The 26441-nt window shown below is 36.2% G+C and overlaps 1 protein-coding gene across 1 annotated transcript in view; it reads right to left on the minus strand.

Annotated features, from left to right (window-relative positions):
• The window catches only part of MYO16 (myosin XVI), a 491528-nt gene that overhangs the window by 169897 nt on the left and 295190 nt on the right, over positions 1-26441 (minus strand). The window contains exons 20-22 of the mRNA XM_063102217.1: positions 18009-18081; positions 4915-5067; positions 841-1041 (exon numbers count right to left, since the gene is read on the minus strand). Of these exons, the coding sequence (XP_062958287.1) occupies positions 841-1041; positions 4915-5067; positions 18009-18081 (427 nt within the window). The remainder of the gene's footprint in view (positions 1-840; positions 1042-4914; positions 5068-18008; positions 18082-26441) is intronic.

Below are 26441 nucleotides of genomic sequence, written 5' to 3' on the forward strand. Positions count from 1 at the left end.
CAGTGACTAGAAATTTCATCCTTTAGTACTTAATTTGGACAAAGTGTGCCAGGTCAAGGGGCAAGGGGCTGCAAATTCAGAGGTGGAGGAGATTAACTACGGTGAGATTTGGACTGAGGATAAATGGACATGAATTTAAGTATTAAAAAATAGATAAAATTTGATCTTGTTAAGAAGACAAGAATAATACTGAGTATGATGGGGTTAACAAGGGGTGGAGAATACAAGAAAACAGTGAGTGGATTAGAAAAAAATAACCTAAACAGAGGTCTTGTATAGGGGAGTCATGACAGATAAGTCCTGGTAAAAAAGATTTTGATCAGCTTGGAGAAGTCTGATATTTGCTTAGACTAAGGAGAGTGAACATTTTTATATAGGTAAGAACCATGTTTTACAAACCTGGTTAGAGAATCAGCAGAGATCTGAGAGCAGCTTTCTTTCTTAGGCTGACATGCTTAAAAAATACTTTAATACTAAAAGCTATAATCATGACAGGCAAACTCAGATGGTCCATGTTTGTTAGCATTTTGAAAAAAAAATATTCCCAAATTTATAGCAGAGCTCTTTGTATTCTATCCAGGGCTCCTTTGCTCATGTTAAGTTATAATTCTGGAAACATTACGAGGATCACACAGTATGCTTCATCACCCATTCTGAAGATGTTGAGTCCTTATCAGGCTAGGAGAAGAAAATTGCTCAGAAAGGGAAATTTTGTGGGTTGTTCATCCAGCTTTCATTTGTCAAAATAATACACCTTAAAATATTGAGAACTCTAACGCTTGCCCCAAGACCCCTAGCTCGTTAGTGTGTATGATAAATTATGCAGTTCTTTCAACTTACCCTTCCTGCATAGTGCATTACAGTAAATGCAGAGCCTTGATCTCTGAGGGCAACGTTCCCATTCCCATCTTTAACGGGGGAATACACTGCATTTGTGTTTGAGGATTCTAGGAGACTTTGCAGCTTTCTTGGAAGGTCTGGTTCCACTGACCAAACCATTTCACTTTCTTCATCCAAGACAGACAGAAATCCAGATGGCTTCTGAAAGTTAAGAAGAAATAGAGAATTTTATCTTTTATTACTTAGTGTGGTACTTTTGTCCCTGTTCATGCAGGCTCATTTGTATTTTTACTATATTCATGTGGAAATCCAGAAAATGAATCAGTCTTTAAACACATGTCTATTTTTTCTCACTGTTTTATTCCCGCCACCCAGCATAGCTCTGATATAAATTAGGTCCTCAATAGTATTTATTAAATAGATGAACAAATAATGAAAAAATGTATTTTAGTGTTAGCAAAACACTGGGGTTGTTTAAAAATTGCATTCTCATCTTACTTAAAAAAGTAAAATTTTCAACTAGGATAGGTGTCATTTTTCTTGACTAAAACTCATATTGAGTACTTCATACTTATCACGAGACCAGAAACTTATCAAAACATAATACTGACAGTGATGCTAAGTCATAACAATTGTGGCAAAATCCCATTCAGCAGGAAGAAGAAATTACTCTGATATTTTAATATTTAGACCTAAAAAAAAAAGAAAATTTGAACCTATGACTTATAAAACTTAAATTAGAAGTCTGATAGTTGTTAACTGCCAAACAAGAAAACTAAAATCACACACACACACACACACACACACACACACACACACACACACACACACACACGTGAGCAACAGTTTAAAATTAATCTCACTTGAAGGAAAAGGTTACTTAACTGACTTCCCCACCTGTTTCATTCCCCTATATATAGAGCACCATTCTACCCACGTGGTTTAGACAAGAGTTGAATAACTTTTTACCTAGTACAGTTGACCTTTTCTTTTAGATCTCCTAGGAATGTTTGTTAGCATATCAAATCTATCTTTTTGAATAAGGTAATTAATACTATTTCTTTACATTAAATCTGTCAAATATCTTAATTCTTCACACCAACTCAATGAACTTTTAGCTGTGAATACCATAAAAATAATTCTTTTTAGGAAGTGAAGATATATATATATTCACCGTGTAGTGTAGTGATTTCAGTTTGCATTTTGACCTGAGATTACCAAACCATAACACCGAAGACTTTTTATAATGTCATTTATTTAACAAATAGGAGGTCATTTCTTTTTGTCTTAAATATTTCAGTTGTTTTAAGCCCTTCAGAGTCTCCTACTGATACTGACGAAAATCCAAAGACAACACAGAATTGTCTGAGTGCTGTGGAGGGAGAGATCACTCCCTTGCCACACACAGGGGGTAGAAGTTAATTATGCCAGCAATGGGAAAGACACACGCCTGGGGGTTCCCACGCCAGAGGGAATTCTTTTGGAGCTATAGGATAACTATGACAGCCCTCTCCAGAATGAGAAACCGAACAGCCTCCCTGGGGAGGAAAGGATAGAAGGACAAAAGAACTGGAGAGTGGCCGTAGGAAGGAATTGGGAATGCCCGTGAAAAGCAAGTTCACCACCTCCAGAAGTCACCCAAGCTCAGCACTACCTGCAGAGACTTTCGTTACCAATAGAAAAATGTTTTTCAATAAGGAAATTTGGAGAAGAAAGTCCCTTACTAGGAGCACTAGCCAGCCCAACAGTCAGCTTTGTACCATACACGGCAAGAATCTCAGAGTGGCCAAGGACCCCATGAAGAGCCCCTATGAAGAGCCCAGAGGTGGGGAAATAAATATGTATATAGCTCTCCAAAATGGATAGCAAGAAACCTTAAAAGCAACAGTCTGTTTGAGGAGTTTGCCAAGGACTGGCCCTGTCTGTGATGTTTTTAAAATCAAGCAATACTTTATTTCAATTTGTAGCAACCTACCTGCTAAAGACTTAGTAAAATGTTCATGTCATGACAGTATAAGTGGCTGCCCTCATCTATCAATCTGCACAGACTGTCATGACACTTGCTCTATGTATCATTACATGTCCATACGCAAACATCTACACAAGCACATTCAGACAAGCGCCAGATGGACAAATAGGGTATTTCAAGGCTGTCTGCAGGTACGTTCATGTTTCAGGGGCCGTGACCGACCTCCTCTTTGGGGGTGAGAATGTTCATTTGGTAAAGCATTTAATGGGTGTTTCAGTAATTCAAAGACAAGGCTTCAAATTAATATAAGAGAAGAGATCAATTCATAAAGAGCTAAATAACTCTGCTCTAAAAAGCAAGACGACTTCTCCAAGGATAAGGTGGCTGGTTACTAGCAAGATTTTTTTTTTAAGCATTATAATTTGTATTGTCTCCAATTTTTTTTTTTTAAACGTTGTGTGTTATGTTTTCTGGATGTCTGAAATAAAGCCATCAAAGAATAGTGGTAATCAGCCTTCTAGACTTTGAACACTTGCCACGGTGTTTAGAAAAGATAATAGGACATGGGAAATGAGTCAAAAGAAAAGGAAGAAATGAGTTTATTTCTTTCAGTAGTAAAGGTTTAGGAGAGACTGAATGGCTCTATTGCATGTGATACGTTATCATATGCAGTTTCACCTTAACGACAAGAATCATAAAATACTAGAGCACAGCAAAAAGTACTAGACACTTTCAGAATTTGGTAAGAATCTGGATCAATCCCTCCCCTTGCATAAGACCAATATACAATCATTGAGATATGAAAATGGCCTATGCAAATATCTAAATGTTGGTGAGTAGTGAAGGATTATGGATTACTAGAAAGGAAGAAGTAAGTGTCTTTTGTATTGTAGACTATATGCTTGCCCGATATATAAAGACTTACATTTTTACAGACAAAACTGGAAGTTTCACCCTGGATTTGCACAATATTTGCCAGTTTCATGGGTGTCAAATAGAAATGGCAGTTAGAAATGTCCACCGTCATTTCCAACTCATAGTGATGAGGTCCCACTATTGAAATAATCATTCCAAAGATGAAACCTCAAGGATGATAACCAAAGAGAGAATTTCCTTCATTGTGAAGACCACTGCTTACCAGTCAAGGACAGAGCTAGGATGAGGGTGGTGGGTGCCTGAGGCTTTCTGTATGCATTTAAGTGTACACTTTTGCAAGTTTGAAGAAATTTTTAACCTTAAATAGGCAAATTAGGTACTATGTGTGTCATGATGAGGGAGGGCTTTCTTTAGGAAGGGGGCTTCTGCTGTAATTTAGAAAAAAGAATGTGGACAAGTTGGTAGAATAAACAAGAGTATGTTACAATATTAGAAAAATGCACAAAATAAAGCAATTTAGAAATCTACCTCTACAGTAACAGAGGGCAGAGAATGAACTATTGTGCTCTCTAAATAGTTGAATAGTGTCTATTTTAAACAATGTTCAAGCATCTAGAGAGATTATGGGAAATCCATATAATGTCTTCCTGTATTAGTAAATAGGCATTGCTCTTTACATGAAGGACTTTTGCTTATAGGACAACGATATTGTATCAAAAATTTTTTCATTGTAATGTAAAACAACTAAGAAAAGTATAAACACCTGAAGATGCCCCCAGACTCTTAATTTAATCAAATGTTACATATGTGTGTATATGTTTTTCCTGCCAATTTTTCCAAATTTGAATTTTTGAAACTTTGAAAACAAAACAGATTCTGAATATGTTTTATGGTATCATTCATCTTACGAGTTATTTTATAAAAAACCAATTTTGTACATTGGGCACTTGTAACTGCCAAAGGAGAGTTTTCACAATGTGGAGTAAACATTGGTGAGTATTTTAATATCAGAATGACCTGATATTTCTTTTCCTTTCAATGAACTGGTGATCCTTCAAATGTTCCCTCAGAAAAAAATAACTTGTGCTTCTCAGTGGATTTTGAAAGATTTTAAGTACGTTGCTGAATCTCACATATCTCAATAATAAGGCCTCCTGAAAGAAAATGTTGTCTTCAATATATTTCAACGCATGTATTCTGTTAAGTATCTAATTATACTACATGCATACCTGGAAAAAAAAATCCAAAACTCCAGTCTGGTTACCAGGAGAATATGCTGTTTCCATGGTAACTCCCTCTTGGACACATTCTGTTTGCTCGTGGAGAAAAAGCAGGTCATTGATATAGTGGTGCATCTTCTCGTTGGTGATGTTGACACAAAGCTGTTTTGGGGAAGAAAGAAAACAATTCACGAGATAACACAGCACTGCATATCCACTCATTCAACAACACAGTTGCAGGCCAGTGAAACACTGACTCGGGAACGTTCTGCGTCCATTTAGTCTATCAGGATAAACCCTGAGAAGTCAAAGAGTTTCCTTTCATATTGTTTGACATCATATTGCCTGACTATGCAATTTAACGTGACTATTTTAAAAACAACAAAAAGTATAATTACAGCATTAATTTACAAATGCTGAGCTGCAAACATATTTGAGCATTTAAAAAATATTTCCAAAAGGAAAATATGTTTGGACTCTCCTCAAGAAATGAAGGTAGAAGAAGCTGGGGTTTATCACGAGATGGCAGAGACACGTGAAGTGTTTCTTGTGTCCCTCATTTCTAGTTGTACGTGGGTGATGGGCAAGAATGAATGTGGGGTTTCTTCCAGAAATAATAACAAGTCTAAGCATTTTATTGTAGAAACTACTTTCTTTATCAGAAAAGTGTCTATGTTCCTCCGACTGTCGAGTTTTCTCTTCCCACAAGATATTCCCATCGAGAAACAAATATGTTATTTCTTCATCTTAATATCTTAATTTCTTACATAAAAACATGAAATTTTCTTTATCCTATAACATCTTCAAAAATGAAAAGTAACTCAAATCTAACCAAAACGAAATCTTAGTTCCCCTCTAGGATACTCCCAATTCACTGCTTTCCTTAGTATCAAAAACCCACAAGAGGCTTGTCTTGATTTATTATCTCATATGCTTCTCCCATTCTCTCTGGAAACCACTCTAATGAAACCTTTGCACTCGTGCCTCAACCCCAGTCCTTCTGTGGACGTCACCAGCGATGTGTGCATTTCCAAATCCAGTGCTGGATTCTAAGCATCCATGGCCTGTGACCCCCAGCCATACTGGACGGGGTTGGTTTCTCAGCTTCCTGGGCACCTCGTCGCCGTCTCTCAGGATGCTGTGCCCTCTGCCCTCCTTCCACTCCCGCTGTCTCTCCTCAATCTCCTTAGATTGGAGGGTTCTGGTCCAGTCCTGGGCCTCAGTATCTTCTCTACCTGCCCCACTTCCTTCCCAAGCTCGTTCGGTCTCATAGACCTTCGTGTTCCCCCATCCACGCCCATACCACTGTCGTCCGAGGTAAAATCCAGATAAAGATGAATCATTTACATAGATGAAAACAACTGATAAGACATTTCCAAAAAAACCAGATCTCATCTGCGAAGGGAATGATAACTAGGTTTATATTCAGTGTGAAATATCCTGTATTCATATAAAGAAAATGCCAAAGCTTTTGTAAAGAACACATGACTGAGATAAAGTCACCAGAACAAAGAAAGATCTCCCTGAATTTCCCTTCTTCACGTACCCCAAATCTTCTCCAAGTGTGATGTTATCACAACACTTGTGAAGTAGGCATCCTATTCCCTCTACTTGGAGTTCATGTTGTCTCTCTCGCTCATGTAACAGCGTCCCTTATGTCAGCGAGACAAGTCACCTTCCCAAGTGACCCACACCAGAAAAGGTTTAATGCTCCACATGGGAGTCTGCACCTACCCATAAGGGTGTGGCTGTTAATGGATTGAGAATCACATGCACATAGATGGAAAGGGGCATTTTCTTCCAGATCCCTATTAAGGAGTATGGAAGATTGTGGGATTATAGAGGCATGAAGACGCCTCACAGGGAAACTTCTTAAGGGAAGAAATACTGAAAGAAACATGTCAGAGCGCAGAACACTGGTCAGAACACTGCTCAGCACAGTCTGTGCTGAGATGGGACTGATTTGCAGTCAAGTTCTATTCTTTACCTCTTGATTGGGCCAGAATTTTGTGAGCAGGTGTACATGGCTCAAACAGCTTCAGAAATTAGACGATTAAAGAATGACAGGACTGCAGCCGTGTGGGGCACCATGACTGAGCAGAGGTGAGAAAGCTGAAAATTTAGTGGGTCTTATGATCTGATGTAGTTATTTTAATGATGACTGTACATGGACTTTTTTTTTTATTATTAATATAATAGGCAGGGAATAATGTTATGGTGGAAATATAATAAATAAAATATTAAAGCAATAACTTTATTAAAAATAAGATTGAAATGCCATAGACTGACACACAAACGATAACAAAATTATTCTTAGCTCCTGGTCAAAAAATGATGCTTCTTGGCTACTGACCTTTCCAATTGCTTTTCTTCCAACTCTTGATTTTACAGGAAAACATGGTTTCTGTAAATTCAGTGATCAATTCCTTTCTGTAGACTATTTCTGTAATGTTTTCTATTACAAAATAAGATCTAAGTTAAAAATAAAATAACCTTACCACGTTGTTCTTGTCTTAGAAGTCATTTTAAAACCTAAAGAACACACCGGAATTTATTTAAGCTTGGAATCTCTCAACTTCTTCCCCAATTCCATCCATGATCACTGGAATTTCTAGAATTTTCTCCCTTCTATCTTCTTTATCTAGTAATTAACTAGAATGTTTCCCTCTCTGCTTCTTGACAACTAAATTCCATGAGATACATGCAAAGGTGGAAGCTCTTTAAATTTAAAGCCAAATGCTTCTTAGATAAACACTCACTTTCAGTGATCAATTGTTTTAATTAAAAATATAGTCACTTCAGATGCAAACTTACCGTATAGGTCATTTAACTTTACATGTGTTGTTGTTAAAGCAAATCTGATTTGAATATAGCTAAATTCTGCATGTTATAATTGGCAAAGGGAAGGACAGCTCTCAGTATTTAAAAATCAAATGGAAAATATTTTCTTTCTTGTAGTGGATACAGTCTAGTACGCTCATCTCCATGTGTTATTCCATCAAAACTAAGTGATAAAAGTAGTCACAGATCTTCAAGATTAGGTTCTACGTACATCTTATCCTACAGTGTGTAAATCTCCAGTAACGGCGTCACATTTTCTATAAAACTGCATAGCATCTATCCACAATATTATTCCTACTGTTAAAGTAATACATCTACTCGTGGATTTCATTTTAAAGATTAACGAAAAATAGAAATTTATAAAGATTGTTGTTAGGAAAGAAAAACTGAAATTTTAAAATTAAAAATAGTATTTTGGTGTGTTCCCTCAATCTAATAATTTGTTAAGCTTCTTTAATACTGATGTAATTTTTTTTACTAAAGAATAATAAACACTATAAAATTATTAAAATTTGGTGTATTTACTGTAAACGTACAGAAAATAAATACCTTTTATAGAATGAAATCATTAGAAAAGATTCTTTTTGATTCTGTGATACGTACAATTGTAACTTCTCACGTTTTTTGATATTAAAAAATGCATCTAGTCATGTAGATCCTATACCTCTGCAGTTTGATTTAAAATTGTTTGTGAATAGTGAGCTTAATCAAATGTCATCTATTTTAGAAAACAGATTGCTGAGAAACAAATGTCAAAGCCATGAAAAATAGGTGATGTCTGTTACTGCATGAAGCAGTAAAGAAGTCTGATGAAGAATTCCAGGGAGAAAACTCAATGGCTGATTACCTATTGTGCAATAAATATCCAAATTATATGACCCTTCTTATTCCCTTCATTTTGAGTCTCTCTCATCAAAAATATTCAGATAGACGTAGATGTCTCTAACATATTTAATAGAATTCTCTTATTTCGCGCTCAGAATAGTCTGCAGCTCTGCATTAACAAAAATTACTTTTGATGACAATCTGATGAAATTCCCTTGCTCTTGACGGTCTTATGGCAGACCTTATCCATAGAGTTTTGACTGACTGGAGCCTTTTCATAATAGAAAAAATAGATATTTTCTTTATTTTTACTAATATTAATTAAATTGAAAATTGGCTTCCCTGAATTGATCCACTGGTTTAATCTAAATGGTGAAACCAAGTGAGAACGTAGACAAAGCCATGATAAACAAAAAGAGCTGAAGGGGCCAGGTCTTAAGGTAATGTATTAAAATCCCATAGGGAAAATTCCAGCTTGATGTGTAAAATGAGTAGCCTGTGGACTGATTTTCAACTTGTAGCTTTTATTACAGGGATGCTTTCTGGAACTAAATCTGTATTTATATTTCTAACAGGGGAGAGCAGCACTAGTGATAAGTGAATCACTGGGAATAGACACAGTCCAAAGCAGAATGTTCTTCAAAAATCATTTTGATGTGCACATTAAAATGTTTTACCAAAAGTTTGTCTTTCCCTATATCTAAATTGTTCTAATAACTTATTGTTTAAACCAGAGTTAAAATATAGAAGTATGAGAGCACTTCAAAAAGTTCATGCTAAGATTTGTATTGTCTTTTAATTCCATTTTTCCAGCAACTTTTTGAAGTGCCCTCCATACTGTAGCATGAAGTTCAAAACTGCTAGGAAATGTAGCTAAGGTTAATATGTCATCCGATGTCAGATCTATACTTGAAAACAGGAAAAAAACTATCCCACCATCTAAATGGTGGTTGAAATCATGGCCAGAACCTCCTTATTCTGGATTCATTTTCACTGAACTGCCTTTGCGTGTGAATGTGCATTTGAGGGTGTGTTGAACACAATCATAAAAAGACAAAGTGAAGATTTTTGCAATCAAAGTAGTTTATATGTCTAGAAGTATAAATGCGCATCAGTAATTGAGAAGATCACTGAGTTCAATGTAAAATGATCATGGTTTTTGCTTTTTAACTCTACCCATCAGAACTGTTTTGGGTTCATCAGAGCTGCAGGTATTCCTCAGAGTAGACTTGAATGTGGGTGAAAGGTGAGCATTTATAAATGGTAATGAATAATTATTAGGTGACTGCTTAATTAGTATGTACCCTTCTCTAATTAGAAGGCGTGCTTGTACATTAAGTGCCGTTACTGACTGGTTTAATAATAAAAATTATGCACCCCTTGAAAACATTCTTTAGCAAGAGAACCTTACTGCTTATCCAGATGGCCCGTCATCCGAACTAACGACAAGCTTAAATTTCCACCAACTGTTCTCCTTTTATTTTTATTACTCCGTGAAATATATCTAAAACAAAAATATAATAGAGCATGGCATATACATCACAGAATTAAAGTAGGAGATTAATTAAAGCTGACTCCAGTTGAAGGCAGAGCTCTAGACATTAGACAGTGGTTCTCAATTTCATCTGCATTTTGGAATTAACTGGGAAGCTTTTTTAAAAAGGAGATGTCTAGGCTTGACCCCAAACCAATTAAATTGGAGTGGGGCCCAGGCACTGATTTATTTTAAGAGCTTTCCAGGTGATTCTAATATAGAGAGATGATTGAGCACACTGATACAGATGGTGGGACATTGAATACACAATCCATTAACCAATTTGCTCATCAGTTAATATATACAGGTATATATCATAAATTGATGTGTCTGTGTGTGTGAGAGAGGGAGAGAAAAAAAATAGTGAAGGCAGAAATGATGTTAGATTTCAGATCTTTGTTACGTCTCAAGTATGTTTAGCAGAACACTAACCGTATGAGACATTAATAGCTATTGTCTAAAAAAATTAAATAAGCAGAAACCTATTGGGGAAAGACTGAATTAAATTAATGAGCTTCTCTGCAGGGCTTTTCAGGGCCTTTCATGAGTCAGGTGTACTGTAAACCTCCAGCTTCCTTTTTGAAGACTACCTTGGGTTAAGCAGACTGCTCCATGAATGAATCTAGATGGCATTCTCTAAAGAAAGCAATTATCCCCGATTTTGATACATGGTTTATAAAATAGCAGGTGGGGGGAGGGGGAATGAATTTGGTGAGGGGACAGCATCTCGTTTGTTTCAGCTTTAAAATTCTGTCATCTATTTTGTCTTCTCTGAATTTCCTATTGCTGTAGAGGCCTTTCTTCTCTACCATCCTTGTTTGAGAAAGGTCAAGTTTACTTTTTTTCTAGCACTATCTATCTTACTCCGACAGAGAGTTCTACCTCTGCCAATAATCTGACCTTATTTTTCAGATAGAGGACGTCCCCTACTAGAGTCCCACTCAGGACCTTCAGGCTGCAAACAGGAATGGAGCACGTGCCCTGGACCCTGCCCACCCCTTACCCCTGGTCCAGGCTTCTGTACTTGCTTGTGTCTGTCTATTGGTTTTATTTCTACTCCCCTTTCCCCTTTCCTTCTTTATATGGTGTGTTATAGTTTCTTAAAGGAACCAGGCATCTTTTTCCTTCTCTAGTTTCCCTTTGGTATTTTAAAATCAATGTATATTTACAGATCTTAAGCAAATATAAATGACAGTTACTTCACATACATAAAAACATCATTTTTATACAGATAAAAACCACTTTATCCTACTTTTTTTTAGTTATGCATTACACAGACCAACATAGTTTCACAAAACAAATCCAGTATTTTAATTCATGACTATATTCTCTTTTAATGTATAGAATTGCTACTTTGGGATTTAAAGGATTGGTCTTCAAAAAGAAGCCAGCCAACAGCAAACCAATTGGCTAAATTTATTGCCAAATTCTGTATAATATACTAAGATCAGAATTGAAAAAATACAAATTAAGAGAAAAACATTTTTAGATATTTCGTATGATACATTTTATACAAGATACGTCACTCAGTTTAAATAGAAGTCATGCCCAAAGGTGGAAACACAGACTATGGTGAAAATGCTTTTTTTTTTTTTTTTTAAACTATGTCAAATTGTTCATCATTTTTTTTTAAAGCTTGTTATTTGGTTTTCTTTTTAGCAGTAAACCTTCAGCTTAATTAATATGCCTTTCTTGTCATGTAAATTTATTAATATGGGCTTAAAAACAATGATTAATATATCATTTCTACTGAAATACTTGTCCCTTTTCAAATAGTTGTCTTTATCTAGAATTAAATGCAAAGCTTAGAGGTACTGAAAACCTAATTGATGGCATGGCACATGAAGCAATGGAGCCACACGTCTGAATTCTTACTTGGCCCTGTAAATGCCTGGGGAACATCCCTGAATTTTCTGAGAGGGCTGCTCAGAAAATAATCTGACTCGTATAGGAAAATAATCTGACTCATGGTAGAAGCTCAAGAAGAGACCCACATGGACAGACTCACATGCAAACAGGAACTGAGGCCCCCATATTTGTAGTTGGAGGAGCCTTCAGATGACTTTTGCCTCCAGCATTCAAGCACTGCAGCTGAGGTGCCAGACACTATGGACCAGAGACAACATGACCCCCTGCCCCCGGTGCCCTGTTCAAATTCCCAACCAGAAGAATTAGTGAACATAATAAATGTTTATTTGTGCTACTAAGTTTTCAGGTAATTCATCATACAGCCATAAAAGCTGCAACACTGAAAAATAGGGATGTAAAAGAGGGAGGGACAGGTGCAGAAGGGGGAACACGTTATCTTGCTAGAGGAAAGAAAGAAAAAGAATTGGTCGTTCTGACATTTGAGTCCTACCTAACACCCCATAATGTCAGTGTAAGCTTTACTGCCTGGGACAGGGTCTGGAATTTGGCACACATACAATAAATGTTTATTGAATGAATGAACCATATTTCTCTGATTAATTTGAGCCAGATAAATGAATCCTTCTAGGTACTGCTAGTTCAATCTCTTACAGAACAGAAACTGTAGCACTCTCAGGTTTCCCTCCTGTAAAATGGGATAATCCATGTGAAGAGTATTTGGTAAGAGTTACAAATAATAATAGTTAATTTATTACTTGATTTATTTTCTATCATATCCAGGATAGTGATTTCACAATAAAGGGTTTCAGAATATTTTTTGAGGTTAAGATTTCCAAATTATATAATATCATTTCATTAAACTTTAGATGTTAAGGGATCTAGATTTTTCCAGACTCTTTGAGCATATAGCTCAAGCCTGACTGGTATTGTTCATCTAGACTTTCCAATAAACCTCACTTTTTAGAAAACAGTCTGTAAGCAGGGGCATGTGTTAAGTCCTTGACGACTCTTCTGAAAATAGTTTAGACAAAGTTTGCTTGAAGATAGATTCTATACCACATTTTTTTTTTACTTATGCAACATAAACTTTTACTTTGAGCAAATGTGTTCTCTCTCCAAATTCTCTAAATGCTTAAAGAGGATTATTGTTATATAATTTTACTAGACTCTGTAGCTTTAAGAGGGTCTTTATATGTATTTGCATGCACGTTTTTAGTGGGGGAATTTAGAGAAATTATTGTATATTAAGCCATTTGTTTCTACTACTTTGCTCTTTGGTGTAGATCTGTAGCAAGCACAGCTTTGTAATAACATGTTTAAGAGAAAAAAATTCTAGTACTCGGTAAAATAATATGTATAGAATCTCAAATTTTCTCATGTACACAATCATTTAAAATCAACATTGTATCTCATATGTATGTATAATCAATTATCAAAAAAATAAAATGGTATATTTGAATAATTTTAAACATAGTCCACAGTGAAGGAAATAATGTAATGAACCCCCATTGACCATCTGCTATATTCAACAATCATCAATAATTACCAACTCATGACCAATTCTGCTTTATCCATTTCTCTATTGCCCTCAAAAGTGGACTCATTTAAAGCAATTTCCAGACCTTGTGCCATTAAATCAGCAAACATTCTAGCATGATTTTCTGAGATATAAGGACTTAAAGAAACATATCATGGTACCTTTATCACACATAAGATAATGAACAATAATTTCTTTAAATTCTATCAAACATCCAGATTTCACAGTACCTTAATTATTGTATAATTTTTACACTAATTTTAACAAATTAGTGTCCAATAACATCCACACTTTTAACTGATGCGCACATCTTTAGATTCCTTCCTTCCCTCCTCCCTCCTTTCCTTTCTTCTTGGTAGTGATACATGATCGGTGTCTTGCATAAGTTGTCTTTCTTTTTATAATGTGAGCGGTCTTTGATACTCATTGCCTGATTTCATCACTTACCAGGAGCTATAAAACTGACGTGTTCTAATTCTATCGTTCACTCTTCATTTATTTACAGTGGCATTACGTCGAGCTATAGTTATTTTAACTTAGGGGGTATCAGCATCTTTGTCACATTAAGTCTTTCTGTCTGAGAATGCAGTATGTCTTTCCATTCGTTTAAGTCTATTTCGACTTTGAAAAACATCTTAAGTTACCCTCACTTAAGTAGTTTATTTATTTTTAACAATATAAACGTCATCTTTTTATTACATCTTCTAAGAATTTTTTTCTAAAATATATGTTATTCATTTCACACTGATTTTACAACTTGTTACTTTGCCAAGTTCTTTGATTGTTTGTAGTAATGGTCTCATTAATTCTTTTGGTTTTCTAGATACGTGATCACATCTGGAAGCAGAAATATTTTTACCTCTCACTTTCACTTCTTATGCCTCAAATTGCTTTCCCTTTGCTGACATCATTGGCATCGCAGTGTGCAAGAGGGCATCTTTGTCCTGCTTATTACCTTTCTATTCATCAAGCACTGAATACTTGGAATTTGCTGACTTTTCATGCTGGAGAGGAGACTGTAGAGGCTTTCTTTCTCTTCCAGGTTTTAGGAAATATTTTTACAGTGCTAGAGATAAACTGTACACAACAAAGGAAATAAGAGTTTGTGGAATTTAGCTATTACATAACAAAGAGCAAGGTGACAATAGTATAATTAATTAACCAGTGTGACAGATTCAGAGCCTCCTAAATTGTACTTTGCAATTCAAATTATTTAGTCTCCCTCTCCCCACTGAAGTATCAAACTACTGCTTAGTTATAGCAATGATATTTTTTATTCTAAATATTCTGAAAATATGTCTTTACTATAATATGAGGGTACTTCAAAAAGTTTTGGGAAAAATAGAATTAAAAGACAATACAAAACTTTCCATAAACTTTTTGAGGACACCCCCAATTCTCCCATAAGAAATAGTTTTGAATATAAATGATTCATTAACAGCCTGCCACGGTTTGAATGATTGTGCACCCTCAAAATTCATGTGTTGAAAACTAATCGCCAAGATGATGGTATTAGAAGATGAGGCTTTTCCAAAGGGCTCAGGTCATGAGGGCTCCATCCTTCTGAATGGGATTCATGCCCTAATACCAGAGGCCCCAGGGAGCTGTCTGGCTCTTCCACCAGTGAGGAAACAGCAACAAGGCACCATCTACAAAGCAGAGAGCTCTCAGCAGACACTGACTCTGCCGGCACCTTGCTCTTGGACTTCAGAGACTCCAGAATAAATGTCTGTTTTTTACCAATTACCCAGTCTAAGGTATTGTTTTACGGCAGCTTGAACTGACTGAGACAAAGTCAAAGGAAAACAGTGCTACAATTTCCTTTTAGCCAAAATGAAGTCTCATTTAAGAGTATCACAAGCATTCATTTAATCTTCCAGAGCTACTGGAGACTACTGAGGCTGGAGATGCTGAAGTTTTGGGGTGCTTTTTAATAACACCTCATATGTGTTGCTATTCTAAACATTTGTCAAGCTTCTTACACAGAAAGAATTATCAAGAAGTGCATACATTTCTGAGCAAGGGGAATCACAAGGAAGCCCAGTATTAGGATTTTTTCGTATAAATTTATTCTTTAAATTTCAATTGAAAACACATTTGTTAAATTTCTGTTGTATACAAAGTGCTGTACCAGACACAATTTCAGTCCTGAAAGAGTTGGCATGCTAGGGAATAGCTCAAACAGATTAAATAATTTTAAAAACGTTAACATTTTTCCTAGGTTTGATTCTGAATACAGCATTAATTTTGTTGTTGTTGTTGTTGAAAATTTGCATGAAATAAAAAAAAAAATTAGGAAATCCACCTTCTGTTAGCAAAAAACGAATCTAGAATGCATCACTCAAACCAATGGTCTCTAAAATACAAGTTCACATGCAAATTTTGGAATTTGCTAAATTCAGTTTAAGATGAGATTTGCATTCATCACAAAGAAAATAATTTTACCCTTCTAAATGACTCCTGTTACTATTGTGCACAACAGCCAAGCAAACCTGCTAAGAAAACAGTATATACATTTTTAAAATATTTATTTTTTTCATAATTAAGCTTAAGAATCAGTCTTAAGATTTTCCCCATAAATGCCTAAAACTAGGTTTTGGGATTTAATAGAGATTCATTTTTGTGGATTTGAAAAAATGTCATACCTTGTTATACGAAACTCTGAGAATGTGAATAGATTCTCCAATATATTATTAAAATATTGAGCAGAAAGAAAATACAGTAAGGGATTTACATAATTGTAGTAAAATAAATGCGTTTAAATAAGAAAACGACGTAAATGTTTTGTGCATATTAATTGTTAGCATAGACTCGATCGATAATCACGTCTGGGTGTGGAACAGCAGTTTGGGAGGCAAGTCCCCTAGTGGAGGACATTATAGGACACTATTTCAGCTGTGATTTCCACAGGTCACTTACCAGGAGGCAGATAAACCAGTGCATCTCATGACAGACATGAAAGCTTGCATATTTTCTAAGGCAAAAATGTAAGGAATCCATACCAATGCCAGACAACATTCAAACATTTGAGCTTAGAAATATGAGGATTCTTCATAAAGTTCGTCGAAAAAAAGAACTGAAAGGCAACATGAATATTTCCACGAACTTTCTGAAGTCCCCTCGTACATCGTCAGAGGCAGCCTGTGGACCTGTGCAGATTCTTGTATATTCCAGTGGTCACGCTTCACAGCTTTCCGCCTTGTGATCGTCATGATTTTTCTTACAACAAGCAGTCAGTAAATAAACACATAAAGTCTTATCTTTTCTATTAATCCATGCAAAAGTATGAAAGGAGAAGAACTCGATGGCCTCCTTGGTCTTATTTCAAATTAAACATTTTGTAAAGCTTTGTAAAGAACATGGTTCATGCTGACTCACCCCAGATTAGGTGAGTCAACACGACTTAGAACCTACACACGGGATGACGCACTACATTTTTAGAAATAAAACTGGCTGAATTTTAAAAGGTTTTTAGGTGTTCCCATTTACAACAGCAATAGTAGCTACCCACCACTTCTTAAATATGTACAGTGTACTAATAAGTGATAGCACAACGTCTATAATTGCAATCATGTTTAGTCTCACAACTCCGTAAGTCCATTATTATCCCAATTTTACAAATGAGGAAACAAAGGCTCAATATAGACTCTCCATTTTGGCTGAAAAAAAAAATCTTCATTAAAAGTCACAGAATTGGGTTTCAAACACATTGTATTTAATTCCTTATCAAGTGTCATTAATTGTCACATTATCTACCTTAAAAATATGAAGCTAAACAAACTACATAATTATTGAAAGTTCTCCCAAACGGTGCACAGCTGTAATTCTTCCTGTGATATGACGTAGCTCGGGTTTCTGTCTTTTCACCTGAGCCTTTCTATAGTTTTATTTCCCTTTTCTACTTGCTAAGCAAGTTGTATTTCTCCTCTCTTCCTTAACACCTAGTTTTTAGGTATACTCAATTTGATAAAACTATTCATGCAGTACTATACCTAAGCAGTTTAGTACTTTTCAAAATGCCCAAAATGGTAGATGAATTTAAAATAACCAATGCTTCCTTATGAATTTCCAATAGTCCTATGTATGAATGCAGTGTAGAGATGAATCTACAGATGGCAGCATGTAGGATAATACAGTATTTCCATTCTGATTTTTTGCTGAGGTTTCTGAAGGTGCTTGCCCTGATTCCAAATACTCATGTCCTCACGCTCTAGCTGAAACAGCATTTCCATAAGCACGACTCAGGTCTTCATCCACAATTGTCTTTTAAAACAAATGCCCCTGTTTTTAACGGGTACGCATGCTGGTAATTTATAAGACCACATAAAAATGATGTCCACAAACTAGGGATATTAATTTAAAAACATGACAATAAAGTACTTATATGAATTCCATATCTGCAAGCAATTACACTAAAAGTCTCTACTGAATTAAAAAAGAACTTAGTTGAAAAAAAGCCACCAAAATTTATAAAATTTCAAAAGAAAGCCTACTTACTTGTTCAAATCCATTCTTTTGAAATTCTTCAAAACCAAAGATGTCTAATATTCCAATATCCAATGCCTGCATGCTGAAACAAAACAACACACCAGAATAAATGGGCATCCTTAAAGTCCCTCCATGACGCTTTGCTTATCGCTGCCTCAAGTTAGAGGAATCCAACCACTTAGTATGGCACTGCCGACTTGGAATAAAAATATGGAAATAATTACCTTAGAGTCTGGTGGAAAACTCTGAAAGTCGGCAAAACAAAGTGCTCTTTTAATACTTTGATTTAAACACAGGTACAGTAATAAAAACACATTAATTTGTAAAGAAAAAAGGTAACAATACTCTAAAACAGTCCTTGTGCCTGTCTCCTTAGACTGGACTTGCTTTTCCTAAAGGAACTTGAGCCTAAGTGTCGAGTGGTTCTCATTAGCTGTTACTTGTATCTTGTTAGGCGACACAAGCAGTAAATCAAGAATTTCTTAATCGTATACATGTACAATATAAGGTAAATCGCAATTAAGTCACACACATGTGCTTTGATGGCTCCAACTTAGCCACCTCAAAAATTATATTGTGATTTCCAAAAGGAATTCTTATAAAAAAGATTGAAGAAAGTGAAATGTTGAAGGAAACATGTTTTTAACTTTTATTGATTGATTGATTGATTATATAGGTTTGTGGGGTACAGAATCTAATATCAATACATATGTACAATATGTGGTGATCAAATCAGGATAATTAGTATACTCATGTTTATAAAATGTAATCAATCTTTGTGACCCTTAACTAGTTTCTCCCCAACCTCCTTCCCCTCTCCATTTCCAACCTCTAATAACCACAGTTCTGTTCTCTTTTCTTTTTCTTTGAAATTTTAATGCATTATTGTGATTTTTCTTCTCTCTCTCTCTCTCTCTTTCTCTCTCTCTCTCTGTTTCCACTTATGAGTGAAGAAGTGCTATTTCTCTTTCTGTGCCTGGCTAATTTCACTTAACATAATTTTCTCTAAGTGCATCCATGTTGCTGTGAATGGCAGAATTTCATTTTTTTTTTTAAGGCACAGTAGTACTCCACTGAGTGCATATACCAGATTTTCCTTATCCAGTCATCTGCCAAAGGACATTTAGGTAGATTCCAACTCTTGGCTATTGTAAATAAAGCTTCAATAAACATGGAGTGTAGGTATTCCTTCAACGTGATGATTTTCATTCCTTTAAAGAAATCATACAGCACCTTTTGACACTCCTTTATTCAATGTAAACTTTCTCTTGTGGAACTTAATACAGTCTTGGATGATAAAATCTCAGACGTTTGAGTCCACATAGTGAGTAAGGAAAGGAGTAAGACTAACCTGAAGCACTGACAGTGACTCTAACAACCAGGATTCTGTGAAGGAGGGTGCACAGGAGGGGTAGGGGAGTGTGCATGAGGGGGCTTCTTGCACAGAAGCTCCTAGATGATTCTGGAACACTGTCCACCAAGAGGACACACACCCACCTCTTCCACATTGTTGACCTAAACTATCAATGGATACAATATTCTGTTGTCGTTATAGTTCTCGTGGTGTAGATACCCATTACTCTCATTGGTGACAGAATTTTTATTTCCTCTCCACTTACTTTGTCCAAACTGCAGAATCAAATTGGCAACCAACTCTGTTTATGCACCTATATTTTCTTATTCATAAACAGTACATAATCATAATGCTTTCGGGTCTGTAATATGCCACTTAAATGATCATTTATTTTCTTTAAAAAAGGTATGGATTCTAGGATATCCTGTTTGTAAGACCATTGGTTGAACATGGTAGAAATATAAGTAGGAAGGAGAGCATTTTAAAAACTCTCAATAACCACAATGAGATAACATCTAGTTAGAAGAGCTATGATAACAATGAAATCAATATATGGAAAAGACACCTGCACTCCCATGTTCATTGTAACACTATTCACAATAGCCAAGAGATGGAATCAACCTAAATGCCCACCAATGGATAAATAGATTAAAAAAAAAAAATAACATGGCATATATACACAATGGAATTCTATTTGGCTATTAAAAACAAATGATATCCTATCATTTGCAGCAACATGGATGGAACTGGAAACCATCATGTTAAATGAATTAAGTCAGGCACAGTAAGACAAATACCACACGTTCTGACTCATATGTGCAATCTAAAGAAAAAAAAAAGCAATTCTCATAGAGGAAGAGAGAATAATAGTGGGTACCAGAGGCTGGAAAGGGAGGAAGGTGGGAGGGGAGGAGAAGTGGGGGACTAACAGGTACAAAACTGCCATCTGCCCTAAATGCATCATTGTGCAGTCTATGCATATATTGAAACAACACACTGTACCCCACAAACACCTACAAGTAAACGTTAAAAAAACAAAACAAAACAAACACCTCAATATAAACTTCATATGTCAAAGAATACAAAGCAGTGAGAGGAAAGAAAAAAATGAATCATTTAATGTAGGTCTCTAACTAATTGATTTATTTTTTTAGAAGTAAAAACAGATAGCTTTGTACCTCACCTATGTGTCCAAATAAATACTACATGGATTAGACAGTTAAATGTTAAAAGAAGAAATTATAAAAGGTACAAAAGAACAAATAAATCATTTCTTCTGATTTTGGTTTTGGGAAAGATCAAAAGAAATATTTAAAGACGTAATTACACAAGTATTAGACACCTTTGCAACTATTAAACTCTTTTGCAGGATAAGTAGCTTAAATAAAATTAAGCTTCTGGCAGAGGTATTATTTAAAAATGTGTTGTGTCATTCATTTCTGTAGGCTTTTTCAATCTATTGACTGTCTAGTTGTCTGTCCATCATCTGACATCCATCCATTCTTCTCTCCTTCCTGCTGTCTTTATTATGTGCACAAACAGATGTCGGGAATGATGTGCACTGAGTTTACAATGGTGCTGAGGTCTAGGGTGGATTCACTGCTTTATTTTGGTCGTATGTACATGTGTGTGTATGTGTGTGATGTGTGTGCACATGTATGTGCATGCGTTGTCCGTGTAATGAGCTGCATCATTTATCTTGCAGCAGCTTCCTGGTAAAGCTCGTCAGAACTTGGATTTGTTCAGTCTTAGGTAGGAGTATTGGTTCAAATGCTTTTTAGTTGGACAGCTGTGGGCAAGTTACTTAAATTTCCTGAACTACAGTTTCAACATGTATAAAAATAAGTAAGATTTGCCCACCTAGATTGTTACTAGAATTACAGGTGATGTAAATAAAGTTCTAGGATAATCGCTGATATATAGTGCGTCTCCAATACATGAAAGTTTCCTTTTCATTAAAAAAAAAGGTCATGATTAAGCTTCCTATATAGATGAAGAAAATGATTAATAGAAGAAATATGGATAATAGGCATATTAAAAATGTTAATATCATTACAATTGCAAAGAAATAAAGTTTTAAAAATTAGGGCGAGAAAGGTATTGTTCCATAAACTTGTTTTGGAAGTTTAAATTGATAGAATCTCCCTCAAAAGCTATTTGATTCTATGGCATAGAGCTTTAAAAAGTTCCTATCATTTGAAACAGTGCTTCTATGTACAGGAAACTATACTAAGAAAACGATCAGAAATGCAATTAAAGACTCATGAACAAGGATGTTCATTGTTATCTTAATTATAGTAACAACAAAAAGAAATAACAATATCCCACACTAAAGACACAATTAATTAAATAGCATGCATCACATGATGAATTAATTTAATGAAACTGTCAAGTTAACAGAAAGCAATATATTAATTCTGTATAAAGAATAACCTCATTTATACATCCAGGAGACCCGGAAAAAAATAGAGCAAGCCTGAGAAGAGGAAATGTTTACATTTTTTTTTTTATTCTTCCACATTTTCTAAGGCTTCTATATTAAAACGTTGTTATTTTCTTTTCTTTTTTTTTTTTTTTTGTCTTTTTCGTGACCGGCACTCAGCCAGTGAGTGCACCGGCCAGTCCTATATAGGATCCGAACCCGCGGCGGGAGCGTCGCCGCGCTGCCAGCGCAGCACTCTACCAAGTGCGCCACGGGCTCGGCCCAAAACGTTGTTATTTTTATAACCAGAAAATATCCAACTGATATTTATAAAGACAATATGAAAACATGTGAAATGTTCATGAAAGCTAAAGATTTTTGTTTAAGCTAAAAACAAAAGCTAGAAACAAACTGTATACCTCTAGAAGATTTATAGTACAATTTCAACCACGTTAAAAGTAAACCCACAGCACAGGAAAAATAAAGCACATACTAACAGTAGAAGTCACAGAATGGTAGGCCTACAGGTGATTTCTTCATTTTCTACATGTTCTTACTGAGTATTACAATAATTTCTATCATCAATCTATTTAAAACGCTTTATTTAAAAACATATGATTAGGGCCAGCCCATGGCTCACTCGGGAGAGTGTGGTGCTGAGAACACCAAGGCCCCAGGTTCAGATCCTATATAGGGATGGCCGGTTAGCTCACTGGTTGAGCGTGGTGCTGACACCACCAAGTCAAGGGTTAAGATCCCCTAATCGGTCATCTTTAAAAAAAAAAAACAAAACATATGATTAAATACATGTTAGGACATTTTTTGATTGGGTGGAGGAAAGGGACATCAGTAACCTTAGGGGATGAGAGAGGAAACTGGAGCCCAGCAATGGAAGGAGAAAGGCGTCTGGTTTCCCAGTGACAGAGGGGCAGCAGGGACCACAGGAGCCAGCCCTGCGCTGGTCTCAAGCTGGTCTCAAGCACGCCTGCTTATATCAGGACCCTTGGGCTCTCACGTCTGACTCCCCTGGTTGTCTCCCAGCTGTCCTCAGCAGGGGGCCCTATAATTACAGCGTATAGTTTTGGTTGAATTTAGGGAAAGGCGTAAGAGACACCAGTGACACCATGTCACTTTGTACACACTTCCTCTTCCCAATTTTGTGTTGACACACAGTGGACAGGTGGCTATGACTGGGAAATTAATTGTTAATTAGTTATCTAGAGTACCATACATTTTGTTGAAGGGGCACTCCTCCTAAGTAATTTTTTTTTCACATTTCATCAACACTGGATTCCAAACATATTTGGTTACAAAACAAAAATACATTTTAACAAAAGATGGTAAGGAAGGAAATACGTTGTCAGGAGAAGTATTAAATGTAAATTTAAAGCATTTCTAGGACTTTTGCAATTACTGAGAACCATAACATGTTCTTTTAAAAAAATCTATTTCATCACTTATGACTGAATGAAATATGTGTCTGTTATTGCAACAGCAACTTTGGCAGGATAGTTATAAGAACTTTTAGCCAGCAAAATGCCCATACTATGTAGCAGTCAGCATTACTATCTTTCTCTTTATTGATAGCTGACTCCCATTACACAGGCATTTAACTCAACATCCAATTTCTGGCAAGGAGGAACTGAGAGAGGTCATTTGATCAACTGGGATTCAATCCTATAGGCAAAATTAACATGTTAATGAGGTAGCCCGTCTTAGTTCAAATTCTGCCTTAGAATTCTCTTGAGAGCTTTCCTGATAGTTAACAAAACTGTCTAACTTGCATTAGCTCATTAGTAAAATACAGCACCTTCTGTATTAGATGAAATATTAAATGCCAAGCCATCTGTTTGATTTAGTTTCTTCCTTCCATGTATAGATTTTATCTTCCATGTATAATATAGAGTGCAGTAGAGTAGGGAACAGTCTGAATTACAGAGAATGTCTACCTGAGAGTGTGGACAAACTCTCTTCATCTGAACAGAGGGACCTGAAGGTGTGTAGAAGCCGGGTTTTATCCTCAATCATCCCTAGGCAAGGAGATTCTCTAGAGAGTTTCCTAAGTATTTACTCAGTGCAGGAAATCACTTAATTCTGCTTGGCACAAAACCCTTAGATGGAGTTAGAGCTGAATCAGCTCTTAGGCTGATGATAGCCCAGTAGGACCCCAGACTGGGTAAGAAGGAAATAATGTGCACATTCCAGACTTGAGCAATCTTGCTGTCCAGACTTACTGCCCTTGGGCTCAGCTGGGCTCACACACAAGGTCAGAGTGGAAAGTACCTGGGGAGGCTGTGCTGTGATGTGGCGTCCACCAACTGTACTGTCAGCATGCTCGTTTATTTAGTTAAAATGAGTGTGTATGTGTATTTAATTGGCAAGGTGTACTCTCTGTGGGGGTTAACTGCCCATTCCTTATCTTCCCTAAATCGGCCAGGGTTTTCTAGTCCATGAGAGGACCATGGGAGGAGCAGGGGTGACCCCAGCATTGCATATTGTTGGGGGTCCCTCCCTTTTATTCATTGACTGAAGAAAGTACGAAGCTTATCGCTCTCCGAATCCATGCCAGAAATGATGGGAAAAGTTTGCAGTTGCTGACAAGCTGAGCTAGGAGGTGGGAGATAACCAAAGCAGCGTCCGCCTTCCTCTTTCCTGCATGGTATCGTGCAAAGCAACATCATTCCTACGCATGGTCCTCCCTTGCACTTCCTCCCTCTGGATCAGAAGTCAGAAAGTGCATACTTGGGGACCCCTTGAGGTGAAGGTTGCAGTTAATTAGCCTGGATATGTAAGAAAATCCCAAAATGAGGATGAAAACTAGAGCTAACATTTCATTGAGCACAGTGTACCAAGCACTGTTACATGCCTTTGAAAATGCACTACCTCACGTAATGTTAACAACTACCCTATGAGATAAATGCAATAATTATTTTCATTTTGCAGAGGAAATACTGAGACAGAGAACAGTGATCAAATTGCTCAAGGACACACATTAGTAAAAGATGGATCCCGAATTTGAATCCAGGCCACCTAACTCTAGGTCCTGTGGCTGCAAGGCTATGAAGAACTGCCTAAAATCACTTCCAACTGCTGGTCACAGACACAGTCTAACCCTGACCTATGTAGAAACCAGGAAGGGAACTGTCTCTATGTAGGATTTAAAAATTGGCAGTTCATGAATAACTGTAAGTAGATACTGCAGGAGGTAACAAGAGTAAAACAATACAATGTTACTTCTGTCCTCCATATTGTGAAAGCTAGCACTCACAGCTTTTCTCAAGTTTTAGGTTATCAGTACACAATAAAGTTGATTTTTGGTGTCCCTTTATCAATCCCTCTCCCCGTCACCCCCCCATTAATATCGTATCTGTTCACGTCTTAACAAAATCAAGGAGTTGTTGTGATCGTTGTGTCTTCTTCCCTCCCCACCTGTTCATTTATTTATTTACTTATTTATTTTTATTAGCTCCCACAAATAAGTGTGAAGATGCGGTATTTTTCTTTCTATGCCTGGCTTATTTCTCTTTATATAATTTTCTCTAAGTCCATCCACACAACTCCTAGCTTAAAAGCATAAATACTTTGTAGTTTTAATGAATATATGTCCTTATTCATAATAGGCTGCATTTATAACAGTGATGTATATGTGTTTTGTTACCAAAAGCATCTTTAGAAACAAGCAACTCAGCCTACCACACATTTTTTTTAAAACCATAAATAATATTTAATTTATGTTAACTTTTGCATTCCTAGTCTAAAACAACTCTCATTTCAGGAGAATAGTAGACTATTACGTAAATATAAATATGACACCACTGCTCCATCGAGAATTCTGCAGTTATTAAACAGGATGGTCAGGAAGCACAGACAGAAACATGAATAAACATCGACAACAGTGAGAAGAGCTGACACACAACTGTACGTGTGGGATGTGTGGTAGGTGGTGCAACCGGAACCCTCATACATGGCTGGTAGTAGCTTAAACTTGAAATTTGGAAAATGGTTTGGCTTCATCTACCAAAGCTAATCACACAATTACTGAATGTCCCAGAAATTCCACTTCTGGGCACATATCCAGGAAAGCGAGCACATATGTCCACTAAAAGACATGCGTAAGAATGTTCAGGGCTGCTTTATTTATACTTGTCAAAACCTAAGTGCCTGTCAATAAGAGGAAATAACTAAGTTCTGGTAAATAGTGTTGTGTGCATGCGTATTTTTGTAAAGGAATATTACACAGAAATAAAATAAGAATGAATTACTACCACACCCAACATTAGATATGCATCTCCTGCACGTAACATGAAGCAAAAGGAGCCAGGCATTTACAAAGTGTGCAAAGAAGCCCTATGGAGCATTGGATATACTCTACATTTTAACGTGTGCCCAAGTTACATAGTCATATTACATGTGTAAAAATCCATTGAACAGCATATGTAATATGTGCACTTCAGCTATGTTAAACCTCAATAAAACGGCTTTTTTTAAAAAAGGGATGGTTACCTAAACCACATTTTTGCATGGGTAGAGATAACTAGTTAAACAGTTGTTAAATGCGAAGCACTGAAATGCATATTTATTTTGGCACTGCCAAGTCAAACATGATGTTAGAACCTTAGTGAACCTTACTGTGATTGACACCACCAACTACAAGAAGTTGAAGCAC

This window comes from Cynocephalus volans, chromosome 7 (assembly GCF_027409185.1).
Source record: "Cynocephalus volans isolate mCynVol1 chromosome 7, mCynVol1.pri, whole genome shotgun sequence".
In the NCBI taxonomy this organism is placed as follows: Eukaryota; Metazoa; Chordata; class Mammalia; order Dermoptera; family Cynocephalidae; genus Cynocephalus; species Cynocephalus volans.